Source organism: Leptodactylus fuscus, chromosome 7 (genome assembly GCF_031893055.1).
Source record: "Leptodactylus fuscus isolate aLepFus1 chromosome 7, aLepFus1.hap2, whole genome shotgun sequence".
Lineage (NCBI taxonomy): Eukaryota > Metazoa > Chordata > Amphibia > Anura > Leptodactylidae > Leptodactylus > Leptodactylus fuscus.
The window spans coordinates 72255889-72273177 of record NC_134271.1 but is presented as its reverse complement, the minus strand read 5'-3'; the positions used below and the strand labels follow the sequence as shown (position 1 = coordinate 72273177).

The following is a 17289-nucleotide window of genomic DNA, read 5'->3' as shown; positions in this document are numbered from 1 at the left end:
ATTACTCTATAGCAATATATTCAGAATTGCTGGAAAGAAGTTGTGATTCAAATGCAGAGTGGAAATATTTTGTAACTATTCTTTAGGACTGCGTAAGTAAAGTGTATTGTATGTAATGTGCCATATATGTTTTTCTCTTGTACCAAAATCTCTACAATCCACCAGCTCTTGGGGTCACCCCAGTGTGAAAAGATGTGAAGTTTACCTTCTCCATGGTCTCATAATCCAACTTAAAGGCCCAGAGCTGGAGGCGGGATGTCAGTCCGCTAATAGAGGACAGTGTAAGCAGGAACTGTTCTGCCGATCCTAAGGGGATATCAGGGTTAGCGATCTGAGCCTCCTGGATCTTCTGCTTTTCCTCTTCTGTTGGTACCATTGTGAGGATTTTCTGGAGAGAGAGATGACCATATATTGTATATACTGTATAACAATGCAGGCACATAACACTATCTATTGTATAGCAGGATGATGGGTTACCTCGATACCTTCTTTGCTGATTGCATACTCGTCAAAGTTTAATATGGCCGTCTTGATAATGTGGACTGTGGGAAGTACTGTGAGGCCAATGTTGATAGCATTGCTTCTCTTGGGATCCAACACAACCAGAGCCTGTTTCTTTACATCTGCCCCTTTCTGCAGAAATATTAATTAAAAAAATATTAGTAATGGTGGTGATCCGGCCTCTGCCACTCCACACAACTCCTGACCAGAATCGTCCATCTGACAAAAGGATTTGGGTCCACCATTTTAGTGACCATAGAAGTCTTAGCAGCTAGATCAGTACAAACTAACATTTATTATAGAAATACATGTCTGCTTTCTTTCAGAAGTATCACCACCCCTGACCATAGGTTAGGTGCATTATTGATTTTTATCTACATAAATACAATAAATGGGTAAAGTAAGGTTTCTTTTACCATCTTATCACATTTCTCAAAACTTGGAAAACCCCTTTAATAAGTAGATAAATAAAAAGTTCTAAGTTCTTTTTAAACTTTCTTGATCACTATTTTTTAAGATACGTTTATATCCATTTTTCAGCTTAAGGCTAAAAAGTGCTGCGGGAAAAACCGTGATGGCAATGCATTAAAGGTTTATCCCGCAGAGCTTTTCACAGAAAGGAAACCTCTGCAGATCTTCTGTTTCAATTATACCTACAGAGAAACCACCAGTGTTTCCATAAGTATAATTGACATGTTGCAATTTCCAAAACTGTGACAGATTTGGAAATCGCAGCATGTCCGCAGGACAAATTTTACACAAAGTGGGGATAGGATTCGCTTTTCTGTGACTGCCATGTGTTTTTCCGCAGCAGGCAAACTGTGACATACAGCAGGAATAGAGGTGTCTGAATTGTTTGTCTCTGGATAAAAACGAGAATGTTCTTATTTCACTGATAGCAAACATATCTTCAAAATAGTGAAGAACCAAAGCAAAGGTATGCTAGAAAGTGGTAGTACTGTACATTTATACAGTGACTGCAGGGGTTGTGACAGCAATACAAATGGCTGTATGTAAACTGAAGATGCATTTCAAAGTAAAAGTGAAACATTTTGTATTTTAAATAAATGAATCCTCACAGAAATATCCCCTGTTTAAAATGTATAGGTGTATGCATCTCATGTTAGTGAGGCTCTATTAGTCATTTATGCTCAGTAGAATACAGTACAGCTTCTGCTGTATCTTCAGTTTTAGAAAAAAGCATATCATTCATAGAAAGCTCAGCATGTGCAGCAGTATTCATGCATAACCAACAGAGCCTCACTACAATGATGTGCACAGATCTATACATTTTCAACACTAAGATGATATATCGCAAACAAATAATTGTCATATTTCTGCACAAAACTTTTTTTTTTTTTTACTTTGAAAATGCATCCTTGGAAAGTATTGTTTAGTTTATTTATTGTCATTTATATTCAAGACACAAACCATAAACCCACATAAGCAAAAAGTTGAACCATCTTGCTATTGGTTGAGCTTAAATGGGTTGTCCAGGCAAAAATAGACAACCCTTTTAAAGTTTAAATAAGTTGGGGGCAGAAAAAAATAAAAAATTGCATACTCATCTGTCCCCATTGCTCCGGTGTCCTCCTGCACCTCCCGTGTCATCTCCTACGGCAGCGTCTCCCAGCGTTAAGCCGCTGATTGGCCGTTGAGGAAGAGACCCGGAGGAGAAAACGAACTGGGAGATTCGGGAAAACAGACCAACTGGGACAGGTGAGTAAGTCTTTAATTTTTTTCACTGCCCCAACGTATTTAAACGTCAAAAAATTTAGCATGGACAACCCCTTTAAAGACAACTCCAATAGCTGTTTAAACGTTCTCTACCTAAATGTAGGAATATCTTATTTCGTATTTTGTTTCCGGGTGCTAATACAACTTTAGGTGGAGTGAGAATTGACAATCCCTATTAACTAGTTTATTATTCTCTTATTTCTTATTCTTAAGCCCTTAGAGCAGGGGTAGGCAACCTTTTTTGTTCGGCGTGCCGATTTAAATTAAAAAATCAAAGATGAGGTCCTCGGAGTGCCGGGCAATAATTGTAAAGCTGACGACACCTACACTAAAGTCATATAGCATAAACCACAACATAGAGGTGCTGTCATTCTGTGCTCCCAGCCACATGCACTTACCACTATTTGCCTGGATACACATGTTCTTTTCCTTTAGAAGCAATGTAAGTACATGCGTAACCCACAATTAGTGGTAATGTATGTGACTGGGAGCAGAGTGAGGTCATACCTGTGGCAGTGGACACTAGCTGTCGGACACCGACGGTAGTGTGAACGCTCCCTAAATGAAACGCAGATTAATTTCAGTCACTTTTAGTTCCTGGTGGTGCAGTAACAGAAAAACCCCAGCCAGGTATTAATGGGTGTCACACTTTCAACAAAGTGACCGCACTGGTGCCCAGGAACTGGATTTGGCTATAATTGCATCTAGTTACAGGGTCACCACCCAATAGAATCACACTAAGGCTGAGGCCCCACATTACAGAAATGCAGCTTTTTTTTATTGAAGATTTAGCTGCGTTTTTTTTCCGTCAAAGCCAAGAATGGCTAGAAAAGGAACAGGAAATATATAGGAAGCTTCTTATATGTCTCCCTCCTGCTCAATCTACTCCTGGCTTCAAAACAAAATGGCACGCATGTGGTTTTCACTGACCTATATGTTAAAATGAATTGACAGGGCTGCAAATGCAGACAGATATAGGGTATGTATAGGGCAGATATAGGGGATGTATAGGACAGATATAGGGGATGTATAGGACAGATATAGGGTATATATAGGACAGATATAGCGTAGGTATATCAGTAACCCTTATGTGAGCCACACAGGGTTAATGTGAGGGACATGATGGGGTTAACTGCTATTAATGTGAGGCACATGGAGTTACTGAAACTAAAGTAATAACCCCAAATGCCTGACATTAATGAGAATAGTTAGTAACACACGTACCTGGTGTTTTTACTTTCACTTTGCTTCCTCTCCTCAGGGCTGCAGACGGCAGAAACTCCTCACATGTAGCAGCAGGTCCAGGGAGCCCTTATCCTGTGCAGTGAGAGGCTCATCTCTGATTGGTGGGCAGTGAGAGAAGGGGGCGTGTCCTACACAGCAGCTCTACCAGAGCACTGAAAGGACGCTCTCTCTCTCTCTCAATTAGTGTATGAAAGTTGCAGGCTGGCTGCCGTGCCAGCAAAATATGCCTCGCGTGCCAGTCTTGGCACGCGTGCCAAGGGTTGCCGACCCCTGCCTTAGAGCTTATTCACACAACATGGTTTCACAGACGTATGCTAGCTAGTTTTCCAAAGCCACCACCCAATCCCTTTGTCAATATAGGATGTATTAACACAACCATTGTTTTAACGGTCCATGTGACCAATCTGTGAAAAAGTAGAACATGCTATTTCACGGCCTGTTTTCACAGATTTCTCAATAGATAAAGTGTATGAGGCATCTGTGAAACAAGTACTTTGTATGGCACCGTCAAGTGAATAAGTACATAACTGTTGAGGCCTTCAGCTCAAAGCTAACCTTGGCACTACACAAACAATACTTTTTCATGTTCATGCCATGATCTACATATTAATAACTCAAGTAAAAATGATTGGCGTTATAGGGGCTAAAAGTACAGCTAAGAGATGGATCTAAACATAGTAAACCTCAGATATATTCACCTTGGAAGAAATTAGTTCTTTGGCTTTAGACTCAAAAAGATGTTCAAGTTTCTCAGTGTCCACATTAACCTTGTCCAGTGACTCCCACATAGTGCCTTTACCAAACTTTCCCCGACTGTTGCAGTCTGTTTCCTTCACCTCCTTCCAGAACAGCTTTACTGTCTTCCTCTTCTTGTTTACAGCTGTGTTAAAGGAGTCCTGTGAGACAGGGTTGAAGCTCGGGGGTATGGGAGGTGGAGGTGGAAAATGGGGGCTTTTTCCAGGTGGAAGTGGAGGACACACTGGAGGTGGAGGGATAGCTGATGGAAATCCAGGGCAACTACCAAATGGTGGAGGAGGAGGTGGTGGTGGAAGGGGCAACCCTGAAATGGATGGTGGAGCATTATTTACATTAGATAATCGGGAAGGTGCAACAGTTTCTGTGGCCTCAAAATCAAGAACATCAAAATCCTCCTCCTCGCACAAGTCTGTGAAGTCTAAGTCTTTAATCTTCAGCTCCATCTCTGGAGGGTGTGGGGTTTGTTCCCACAGGGTCTCAGCAGGTTTTTTAAAGGGGGTCATGAGGGTCTTTTCCAGGTTTTTGGCATTGGTTTCAGCATCAATGCTGTACTGGGCCCTCACACCTTTTCGGGAGTCTGAGCCATTTTCCATGGGAACTTTGGTTGGAGAAGTCTCAGGCTCATAGATTTGTGTCCTGGCTGCTGGAGACCTTTTTTCTCTTGGTGGTTTCCCTGGATCCGCAGAAGCAATGTTCTTTTCATTGAGAATTTCTGTGTCTGTGTCACCCTGTTTTTTCGTACATAACATGTCCAGCATGAATTTCTTAGAGCTGCTGCGATCAGTGGTTGGGGGAGGGGAGCTACCAGGACTTGCTGAAAGAAAAGAAAAATAGAAAAGGGTAACTCAGAGAGAAAAAAGGTTCCTCAGTCTAAAGACAAAAACTTAAATCAATGATAATAACGGATAGTCAGATATGGAGGCAAATTCAACCCAACAAATAATAGAGGTGATATCTATAGAATCTTCCCAGAGCATTTCCTTCATGCATCTGAAGTATAAAACGTATCCAGAGAATGGTTGCTAGATTCAACCAAAAAGTACAAAGTTTCCATCCACATACACCAGAAAAACATGATAAAAAGGTATCGGCCACCACACAGAAGCTTTATCTGACATCTGAACTTACAACGAAGGCTTGTACAGCACAAGATGAGGAGGATCTTCTTCTCCTTGTGTTGTACATACCTTGATTCTAATCAAGATATGAAATAAAGCTGCAAATGTTTTTATATGAGTTCCTGTATGTGGGCTGCTACCTCGTTTTTGTCTTGTTCCCATTGAATATATACAAATCATAAGACTGGGATCAATGTATTGTAGTAAAAGTGAATTGAGATTGTAATGGTAGTCTTCAGAAAGACATGCAAAATGTATCAGGTTATATCAAGTATTAAAAGACCCCTCCTACACCTATAATAAGCTGACCATGATGTGTCTGTGTATAAGGGACTCTAGCGATGAGATTTATGATCGATGTGGACAACGTCTCAGGTGTCTACTCTTGGATTCGGCGATAAAAAAAAAACTTGTATGCTTACAGTATTTACTAATATTTTATACCTTTTGTTAGTGCTTAAAGGGAGTCTACCACCTCCCAATCAAATTCAACTGCGGACATGTTACAGAGCACATTATAGTGATAAATAACATACCTCTGTTATGTATGCCACTTTTGTAGAATTGGAGAGAAACAACTTTGAAGTGATTTACAAATGAGGTAGTTGGTGCACTGGGGGAAGCACTGATCTTGGTGTTCAGTAGGATGGGTGATGTCATAGCAGTGGGAAGATCAACACCTTCTGTATGGGGTTGCACAGGCAGGAGATGACAAGGGTCAGAGTAGCATCAGGTGCTGAAGGTCCACCCCAGGTGCACCAATAGCCTAATCTGCATATCAATTCAAAGCTGTTTTTCTTCTGATCTACATACTATACGACATGCATAAGTTATGTTGTTTATTGCTCTAGTGAGCTCGAGAACATAGTGATGACAGAGGAGAATGCTTGGAGAAGTGGTAGACTCCCTTTAAAGGATTGTTCAGTTTTAAACACTGCCTACTCAAAAGTTCTGTTCTACGGATGTGATCACAAGCTGAATGTATGCATACAACCTCATTAACTTTATGGAGTAAACGAGAATGTACTTTTTACCTCCATGCTAATGTTTTTTGTCACGTGCCAAAAACCACAGCAGACTGATGTTTCCTATACAGAGGGCCACTGATAAAAATACATTTTTTTTCATTATGGAAATGCAAAGTTGTCTGCTTACTGTCAACGAGTTGAAAAAAATATGTTCTTATTTATATCCAGGTTTAAAAACATAAAAGTAAATTAAAAAAAATATATATATATATCATGGCTCGCCACTGTAGGGAGCTATGAACCTATGTGAGAAAGAAGCACTTTCTGCAGGTTTTAGCTTCTAGATGTAAATAAGGGAGTTCAAATTCACTGAAAGCAAGCAGAATTGGACATGATGAATAGATGACAGATAAGAAAGCTGGAGAACTTTCTTTATACAATGATTAAGTCTGAAGCCAAACAATGCATAGATGCTGCTTTTTTGTTGCAGATTTTGCTGCAGTTTTTTGATCGAAAAACAGGAGTAGCTACAAAAGTAATGGAAAATGTAAAGGTAACTCTTATACCTCTCCCATCTCCTTAATCCACTTCTGGCTTTGACTCAAAAAGCTGCAGCAAAATCTGAAACAAATAAAGCATGGTTTCTGCAACATGGGGCCTTGACCTAAAGGCTGAGGCCCCACGTTGCAGAAATGCAGTTTTTTGTTGTTGCAGATTTTGCTGTGTTTTTTTCAACCAAAGCCAATAATGGCTTCAAAAGGAATGGGAAATATCTAGTAAGCTCTTATACTCTTTCCTTCGACTCAATCCACTCCTGACTTTGGCTCAAAAAACCTAAAAAAAAATCTGCAATAAAAAAAGCTGTGTTTCTGCAAAGTGGGGCCTCAGCCTAAAAGGGTTTTCCAGGACTATGATATTGATTACCTATGTTAAGAATAGTTCATGATTAGGTGTGTGGGGCAGTGACTCCTGGCACCCATGCCAACCAGCTGCTGGTAGAGGCCACATTGTTTAGACAAGTTTATCTGTCTTTTCACTGCATAGCAGGTACCGTACTATATACCCATGCTTGGTATCATAACTTAATCCCATTCATTTCAATGGGATTGAGCTGCAGAATGGTCACAAGACCAATGACCATGAATTCATCACTGGCCTGAGAAGAGAAGTAACAGTGCTTCCCTGAGTGTCATGGCCTCTACAAACAGCTGACTAGGAGTCAGACCACCACCATTCAAATACTATTGACAAACTTTAAAGAGGTTGTCTATAAATTGGACAAGTCAAAGAGATGGCTGGGGAAGGTGAAACATACAAAAAGAACTCACACTCACCCGTCCATGACGCTCTGGTGTCTGCCACCACTGCTCATTCAGGCGCACCGTGCCTTCACTGCCAGATGTCCTGGCCTCAGCGGCCATAGGAAAGGACTCGGTCATGTATTTGAATTATGTCAACAGGCCTTCCAGCCACTACTGTGGGCATTTAGTGGTTATGCGCAGTGTAGGACTTCCAGCAGTGAAATCACAGCATACCGAACAGACAGTTGCGACGGAGAACTGGGGATAGAAGAGTATGATTTACAAAAGTTACACCTTCCCCGGCTTCCTCTGGGATTTGTTCAATCCATAGACAATCCCTTTATGGATTGGTCTTCAATATCATTGTCCCAGAAAACCCCTTTAAACATTATTAATAAAAAATAAAATATACATATTTTTTTATTATATTTAAATCCCCTTTAATAGCAGGACACAGATGTTCTCCAGTCTGATCCTCTAGTGAGAAATCACAGGATCAAAGCCTCGTGCATGCAGTTGGATGTCTTGCCTGGTTCTGATTCAGGCTCTTCTCGGTCTCCTTTTTCCTCCCTCTCCAAGGTGCTGCTAGCAGAGGAATCGCTGGACCCCGAGCACAATTCTTTCTCATTCACACTGTCATTTTTCTCTTCCTTCTCACTCAGATCCCCTTTTCCTGTGTCCAATAGAGGTTTGGGCGGTGGTTACATTTCTGCCCAGGTGCACAGAAGTCCCCATGCTTGCAAATGGAGCATGCCATACATGCATGTGTATGGATATAGAAAACGCTATAGATGTATATAGATATACTGTATATATCTATATATAAAGCACATGCATTAGAGATGGGTTGGTAGTAAGCAGGGGTGGAGCTAAGGGTAGTGGGTTTCAAGCAATTGGGAGAAGCTAGTCACTGAAAAGCAGATATGATAATACATTTCCATCGTTCACGCTTTAACCAAGCTCACCTCAAAGCTTTGCATATTTTATCCATGCAATAAAAGTAAATAAATAAACCTCCTCCTAGTTAACTCATGATCGTGAATGCTCATTCTGGAAACTATCCGCCATCATGGACATTAAAATAATTGTTGGTTTTTTTGTTTTTTTTTTAGATCAGCCCACAAAGACACTGTTCCATCAGGACAACCCATATGGCCCAACAGTGATCTCCATACACAGACTGCTCTAAGTATTATATGGTAAAGGTAAATGGTTTTAGTGTAATGCTAGATCGCTCCTGCAGCCTTCCCTGGCAAACGCTAAACAGGCATTACTGCCATGTATGACTGGAGACCCTTACTCTGGAGATGTCATAGTTCCCTTCCAGCACAAGATGGACCACCTTTAGGCCTCCAGCAGATTCAGTCATTATAACAGATAGTTTCCTTTTAATGAGCATGTAGTACTTGGCTGTACATATAACTTACCCTCCTCCTGGGCGCCAAAGTCATCTATGCCGGCTCTGTATTCATCCTGCTCTGGGGAAGTTTCATCATCATCATTTCCACCCCCGTTGCGCACAGCTTCTGCCAGCACCTCCTGTCTACCTTTTGACAAGGCAGACATCTTCTCTAACTCTGTGGCAGCCAGATTCTCCAGAAATCGATTTCTGTAAAGACATAAGAGGAACATTGGTAAATGAGCCAACATGGTCGCATGCCATCAATACAAGTCCATGACTAATCCCACTTACTATGGGTCACCATGTACGGTATATATTAGGGAAATGTTTCCCAATCTTTTCAGACTCAGGCCACCCCTGGAAAAACAAAATTCCTTGGTACTTCTAACAATTTTTTTTTTTTTTTTAACCAAAAGTCTAAAAAAAATAATAAAAAATCCTAAAGATGAAGATAATATAGCATAAGGACATGTGACCCTTTAATGATAATCGCTGTAATAGAGTTGTAGAATGTGTTTAGTTTTTTTTTTATACAACGTTAAGACTTGGTTGACACCTGCGTTGGAGACTCCATCGCACTGACCAGCAGAAATCGGCAGACAAAAGAGCTGCAAGTCCAACTCTTACATCTGGCGGTTTTGGTTTAAAAGTACAGACACCCAACAGATACCATTATAGTTGATATGGTCCATTGGGCAATGTTGGCGACCACGGTTTTCATAGTCCATGTGTACGTTATTCTAGTCCTCCGATGATCCAGAACAAATCACAGAGGTGCAAATGTGGACATAGCAGAAGTTTCAATAATTCACCATGTAAAGATCTCTTGCTGTCAGTGATGGGGACAAGCTAGATTACATCAAGTGTCCTCACTTAAGACCTTTCATAGCTGAAGCTCTGGATTTCTCCCGCATTGTTGTGGTGTAGGCCGTTTTCGCGTGCCAGTTTGTGCGTTAGTGGTCCACTGACTGATGACTTTCCATCAAGAATAAATAAGTTTGTCAAGGTAAATGGCTGCCTCCTTTCTGTGCAGGTGAGAGTGAAGACTATAATAATTCTTTAAGTGTTGGTAATTTTTTTGTATGCATACTTACTGGAACTTTTTCAGGATGGGTTTGTCCCCATACACATGATTATTCTTGTCCTCCCTGCAGGAAGAATTTGTTATGAGGCAGTAATGGACAGGTGACACACGGCATGCCACAGGCAGAGTTATGGGATCAGTAACCAAAACATGCGTCCTTCACACCAGTGATGGAGACATTTTAATCAGGGGGTGGGGGAAGGGATATTTTCTCAGTGATGTCTTGTTTTATTTCAATGGCAATTTTTTTTTCTTTAGGTGACAAGAATCTATAGCCAGTTACAACATTTTTAGTTGTGTAGAAAAAAATATTTACACGCTTACGGCTCGTTCACATCTGCGCCCGATCTCCGTCTGTCGGGTTTCTGTCTTCTGCAAACAGAAACCCGACAGACAGTGTCCGGCCATGAGCGTTGGGGAGTGTTTTGTGCTCTCTACGGCGAAACGTTTTTCTTTTTTTTTTTTTTTAACCGAACAGAAAGTACTGCATGTCCGACTCTGTGCCCGGTAAAAAAAAAACAAAAACGGTTTACCTTGCGGAGAGCACAAAACGCTCACCTGCGCTCACGGCCGGACACTTTCCAAACGCATTCAGATTAATGGGTTTGAAAAATGTCTGCAGGTTTCCATCTCCTGTCCAGTTTCGGGCAGGAAACAGAAACCTACATAACAGGCCGGGACACAGATGTGAACCCGGCCATAATAATCTGTATTATTGGCCTAGACTAAGGAAATGTAAACTCCTGCGCCTTCATTACCCTTTCTCCTGCTGTCACCTGCTAATAGTCACATGGACCTTATGTGGCTGGTCACAAGGGTCCCCACTATAGACATAAGGTTGGAAGGTTGTGTTGGTATTATAAAAGTCATAATTAGATTAAAAATATAACTTGCATTAAAATTAGCAGAATCAGATCTCCTGCCTGCTGACAGTTTCCACTGAATCATTCATTATCTTTACGCTATACTGAATAACATGAAACTGGAGGAAAGCTAATGAGAAACATAAACTGGCAGGTGTTGAGTCATCAGATGTCAGTAATGGAGAAGGTGTGTGACTAAATAAGAGCCACTTCAGAATTATTAATAAAAAAAAAGAGGGTCAATATGGAAAATATCCCTGGTGAGTGACAGATGTAAAACCACAGGGAACATCAATGACAGACAATGGCTGATGTGAAAATATAATCTACAGAACCCTGTTCTTGTCATGTGGGGCACTTGTGTGTTCATCTTATATATAGAGTATACATTCTTTTCCCTAAATATACAATCCCTGAGTCATCCCTTTTATATCAAGTTTTTACATTTTATTCAGCCAATTCTTCACCATATCCTCTCCCAGGGGATTAAAAGGATAAGCGATATGTCTATCAGGGATTGTCACACAGTTGCTGCAAAACAGATTTCATTCAGGAATTTTGGAAAGCAGGGTGAGGATCCTGTTAGAAGACACTTTGTCAGATTAGATTGTCACTCAGCTTTTCCAAAAATGATTAAATAAAATTGGAAATAATTTCACAAGAGAAGACAAAGGAAGGAAGTGCTCGGTGTGTGGTCACCACATCTTGGGAACAGGCTTATAATCACTGAAGGGTCACTACAATATAAGAAAGTTCAGGACTTATGGAATCTCACTAAACAGTTCAGACTCGGCTATTGTTCTTTTCTAGGGAAGGGAAATTTCTTGCTGTTAGAATAACCCCCTTATGGAAGTTAAAGCTTGTCATAAAGGGTTAATGTAGAAGAGACGCACAATTATGACGTGACAAAAGGCCAACACAAACATCATGTTATCACTGTTGTCACACACAAAGTCACTCTGAATCCACACTTAGAACACAGAAAAACAAGCCTTTAAGTCTTGGCAGTGACTTAAGAGGCTGCTAGTATGGGAACAGATAATGACAATGCAATGGTTAAGAAGAGGAAGGGGCACTCGCTGTCCGGGTAGCACCGGACACTTACCAAACAGGCTCTGTTTGGTTCATTCTGGAAAGAGAAAGGTTTAGAAGTTAAGAGATACTAAAGAGGATCACACACACCCCGATACTAATATTAAAGGGGTTTTGTGTGAACACAGCTCAATCCTTGTATAGTAAGAAGTTCTACAACTTTCATTTGTAAACTATTTGTAAGATATCTGACGGCCGTCAGCGCAAAGGAACATTATTGTCTAACCCTTCTCGCAGCTGATAATATGCAGCAAATGCATCTACTGGGTAATACATTTCGCCTGCACTTATACACTGTAGCAAACTCTGCATTCTCTAGGCTGCAGAACTAGGTCAGTGTGAGTTGCATCTTCAGGATGGAAACAAGGATGCTCCTATTCACAGAAAAGAAATGGTGAGGGGTTGTAGAACTTTTTATGGTACAAAGACTGCGTTTCATTTATAGAAACCTGAGAAATGGAAAAGACTTAGAGGGGTTTCCTATTTGAACAGGATGACACATGTCTGATAGCAGAATTTCCAACCACCGAGACCCTCTTCAAATGTATAGAATGAGGGAACTCGGCCCACCATTGCCATCAGAGCTGTGCATATGTGTGCCGATCACGCTCTGTTAATCTATGGAAGATACATGTAGAGAGCACAGTCACCCCTCAGATGGGAATGGTGAATTGTGTACCCTCATTTGTCAAGGCTGCCCACCCAGGGAGAGCTGCATGTGCTCCCCCCACCTCTTTACACGACTTCTGTGCTCTGCAGTCCTATGCTAGTTCCTTTTTTTGTTCTGTGGGATTTCTACACAACGGCCATTGATTTGCTCTTGTAATCCCAGAACAAGGACTCACATTGCACCCTCTACATAGAGGAGGATTCTACTCTGTGACTTCCAAGCCTCACACCTTCAGGATCTCCCCCTAAATGTCGCACGACTCACCTTCACATCATGTCTGCGGGAACAGGCTGAGATTCTGAATAGAGAGGCCTGCAAAAAAAGCCCTAACCACTACTATGGTAACAAGTGCAAGACAAAAGGTTCCCCCTCTTCACTCCCTACCCCCTTTCTGGGAACTTTACAAGAGCCGACTGCAAGCAGCTCTGCAGTTTACGGCTTTACAAGCCACCAGGACCCAAGGTTCACATCAGCTGTCAGAGGCAGAAGGCACATTATGCAACAGCATATTAGACTACAGAACTGTAACACTCTGTGCTGCTGTTTATAGAGGTGAAAAGCTACAGTACATCACCTACCAATGCAGACCCAATAAATACACTAAGTAATTTACAATGACCAACAGTTTCTTAATTTATAATAGATCATAAAACTACAAACCAATGGTTGTTCATAAACTCTATTAATATAAAGAAACAAAAAATAACAGCTTAGAGGACTCATCCAGTTTTATGTGAAAAATAAGTCTGCCATCTTTCCGGTATACTTCATGTTTTAGTTCCTCACCATTTTACAGAAGCTATGCTTTCTGTCATGCAGAGGCTGGAAATCTGTCTAAGACTACATGCACACCAACGTGTGTATTGTAGGGTCCCCAGGCTCACAGCCCCCTACTCGGACCAGTGATAATATATGGAACCATAGAAAATAATGGATCAGTGTGGTAGCCATTAAAAACTAACACACTGACAGAGCATATGTTCATGTGCATGGATCTGTACTACCGCTGTAACAAAATTGCTGTTGTTAATCAGTATAGACAAGTTAAAGCAGCCAGCCTCTCACTGTGCAAAAAACTGATTTATTCTCCATTCACTAAAGGCGAACAAAGAGAGGAATGAAAACACAAACTATAAGCGGAAGGCAGAGAATTGTTATATTATACAATTATGTAATTAGTTAATATTGCTCACATTATTTCCTTATGAATTGTTGCATATTCTATTATATGCATGCAATGTAAATGAGACAAAAAAGTTTAACTATTGCAATCCAGATTATATACCGTATATACTCGAGTATAAGCCGAATTTTTCAACCCAGTTTTTGTGCTGAAAAAGCCCCCCTCGGCTTATACTCGAGTCAGCAAAAATTTTTTTTTTTTTTTTTTTTTTTTTTTTTTTTAGGAGGGGAGGTCTATGACCAGCCACAATATTAATGTATAGAATCTCCCATAAAATAGTGCAAAAGAAAAAAAAAAGATTTAAAAAAAAATTAAAACATAAAGGTTGTAAATCACTCCTTTCCCTAGAATACATATAAAAGTAGAAAATGACTGTGAAACACAAACACATTAGGTATCCCTGTGTCTGACAGTGCCCGGTCTACTGAATATAGGGAATCTGCAGTGCTCCTGTCCCATCGGGAAGGGGTTAGGAATAGGAATAGGAGCACTGCAGATCCCCTATATTCAGCCAGACTGAATTCCAAGTGGGGGGGAAGAAAATCCCCCAGTCCTCAAGCTCAGGGAAGGGGCAGACAGACAACCAAAACACGCCCTCCCCTCCCCCAGCATCTACTGCACCCAAAAACTCCGACCATTTTAATTTTTGAAATTTTCCAGTAGCTGCTGCATTTCCCCCCTAGGCTTATACTCGAGTCAATAAGTTTTCCAAGTTTTTTGTGGTAAAATTAGGGGGGTCGGCTTATATTCGGGTCGGCTTATACTCGAGTATATACAGTAATAATAATAAATTTTATTTATATAGTGTCAACATATTCAACATATAGATAATAAATGCAACTCCATTGATTTATTTTACTTAGACCATATATACAATTTTTAATTTTTGCAACATCTCAATCCAAAAATTTCCTGCATAGCCTTAGCCTAATGGAAGATGACTGTATTAAGCCGGTCTGCTTAGCATGCAGGTATGCTATATGGGAAGGGGGCAGTTAGCCATAGTTTGACATCTCTAGTACCAGATTATCTTCCTTCAGAACACAATGATTGGGCATGTTGAAATCCAACAGCCAGATCCCCTCAGAGATCTGCTGTCAGAAGATCTCCACACATATTAGATACATTGATCAGTTCTGCTGAAATGTATGGGTTTGCCTGATAGGACTTTGATGAGTATGGCCAACTTCCTTCACTGCTTTAATTCCTTATGAGGAAAAGGTTGTATGCTATTCATCATAATCTATAACATGGTTAGAAACATTTGCGTTAGTCGGAACCGTTTAGGGAATAATACTAGGCTTATGTGATTCAACACTCATCTTGCCTTAGTGTTATATTGCACTACTCTCTCTATACAACACGGCACCTGTAAAGGATGTCTAGGCCTTATTTTACAGTCATAGGTAACTTACTTGAATATACTCCGGTCGTTGACTACTTGGACCATTTCCGCCACTGCTGAGGAGAGGGAGATATTGGCAGAGCTGCTGTGTGTGTTATTGCTCTCGGGGCTTATCCTGTACAACAATTAAAATGTGGAGATGTTTGGTCATGAGCTGCCTGGTATGTTACTTTGCTGTGAAACTGTTGCTCAACTTAATAGATTTTTTTTTTTAAAATGTGCACACCCACCTAAAGAAAATATTAAACTGTATCAACAGTGAGTACTGGATGCCACAAGTCTGTATAAAGACCTGACCTTCTAACCCAAAGGTCCACTACACAGGTGGGAAGCACAACTTGCCACTTGGGCACAAGGGGGCAGCATAACAGCACAGATCAAAGTAAAATAATATGACACAATATGCCTTGTTTTAAGCAAGTGGGACCTAATGAACAATTGCTATCAGGACTCCCCATCAGTGAAGTGTCACACCTAGCACTGCTGTCGTTTAATGTGACTCTTGGGTCCTCTAAGGTAAAAGGGCTCTGATATAAATGCTTCCACTAAGCTTGTATCCTGGGTCTATACTTGCTACTCTGATGAGTTTGCTGTAAAGGTGTACTTACTGATTGTTTGGAGTCTCTTCAGGGGTCAATGGCTCCACATTCTGTTCAACTTTACAACTTGGAGGGCTGGGAGGAGGTGCCTTTTCTACTGGCGGCTGTTTTGGTGGAGAAGGCGGCACAATGCATACAGTCGGCTTGGGCACTGTGCATACTTTAGAAGCATTCTGCAGTTTGATGCTGTTTTCGATAGGAGGTGTTACTGGAGTGGTGGTGTTGTTGTTGTTTATCTTTGCCCATACTTCCGCACTGTTGCCCAGAGAGCGTCTTGAGCGTCGGCCCTCTTCTACCCCCAGGGAATTCTTCCTGCGATCTTTCCGAGTACCACTAGAAGACTCCTCATTGTCACCATCCTCCAGTTTTAAAGCACTCTGCATCAAACATAGAAGGTTGTCCATGATTATTAAAGAACTTCGATTAGAAAATTATACATGGTATTTGTAAACATTAATCTCAAAAGAATTGAGAGCATAGAAGCCTATTTAGCTGGAATATCACATGGAGGTTTTGATTATGTTTTTAGAGCCAAAGCCAGAAGTGAATCCAATAAGCATAGATGTTGCCTAAAGACAGATGTATCTTCTCCAATGTTTAGCTCAGAAAGCAACTGTAAGGGAGCGTTCACACTACCGTTAGTAGTATCCGTTGCTAGTATTCATTACAAAATGTTAACAATGGACACAAACAGATCTGTCATGAATCTGTTAAAAATCTCATTGATTTCAGTGGGATTTGATCTGTTGTCCATTAGTTTCCATTTTCACCAGATCCGTCACGTCTGTTATTTTAGTGAACATAACGCAGGGTGCCTGACAAATATATCTGTTCAAAATAATGGATTTATGTCGGATGTTAAGTGTCCGTTGGATTTCTTTTTCTTTTTTTTTAAACATTAATGTCTATGCTAACAGACGGTCAGTCATTATACTGTGCGTTTTTTTTGTTTTGTTTTGTTTTTTGTTTTTTTTTTGGGGGGGGGGGTTGCGCATGCTCAGAAAGCAGAACAAAAAAATAAGCAAAAACACAGACATTAATAGACACTAACTTAAGTTAATGTGTCCAAAACGGCCCCCTAAAGGAAGCGATTTCAGCCTTACACAAGTAAAATGTAATAGGACAGCCAAATCACTGCAGACTTGGTTCTCATACTGATATCACTAGGTTCTTGGAATTGGTATGCAAGTTACTTACTAAGTCTGCCGGTGGTAGGCATTGGTTTAAAACAACATCACAATACACTATATCACTGCTGCAGCCAATCACGTGCCATGTTCTACAGAGACCAATAACTGGTTGCAGCGGCTGTATACAGGTGTGTCTACACTGTAGCACTGATAGTTCTGCATTGTACATGGTGCT

At 40.8% G+C, this 17289-nt stretch overlaps 2 protein-coding genes across 4 annotated transcripts in view; one reads left to right on the top strand and one right to left on the bottom strand.

The window, feature by feature from the left end:
- Positions 1-9056, top strand: part of ZNRF1 (zinc and ring finger 1) — a 73761-nt gene extending 64705 nt beyond the window's left edge. Inside the window, exon 5 of the mRNA XM_075282129.1 lies at positions 8739-9056. The gene's annotated coding sequence lies outside the window, so the exon portion shown is untranslated. The remainder of the gene's footprint in view (positions 1-8738) is intronic.
- FHOD1 (formin homology 2 domain containing 1) overlaps positions 1-17289 on the bottom strand; it is a 99544-nt gene that overhangs the window by 11826 nt on the left and 70429 nt on the right. The window contains exons 10-18 of one of the 3 annotated variants that reach the window (XM_075282086.1): positions 15934-16301; positions 15336-15440; positions 12081-12104; positions 10123-10176; positions 9054-9235; positions 8156-8299; positions 4182-5053; positions 478-633; positions 206-388 (exon numbers count right to left, since the gene is read on the bottom strand). In XM_075282086.1, the coding sequence (XP_075138187.1) occupies positions 206-388; positions 478-633; positions 4182-5053; positions 8156-8299; positions 9054-9235; positions 10123-10176; positions 12081-12104; positions 15336-15440; positions 15934-16301 (2088 nt within the window). The remainder of the gene's footprint in view (positions 1-205; positions 389-477; positions 634-4181; positions 5054-8155; positions 8300-9053; positions 9236-10122; positions 10177-12080; positions 12105-15335; positions 15441-15933; positions 16302-17289) is intronic. The other 2 variants (XM_075282088.1, XM_075282087.1) reach the window with 2 other exon arrangements.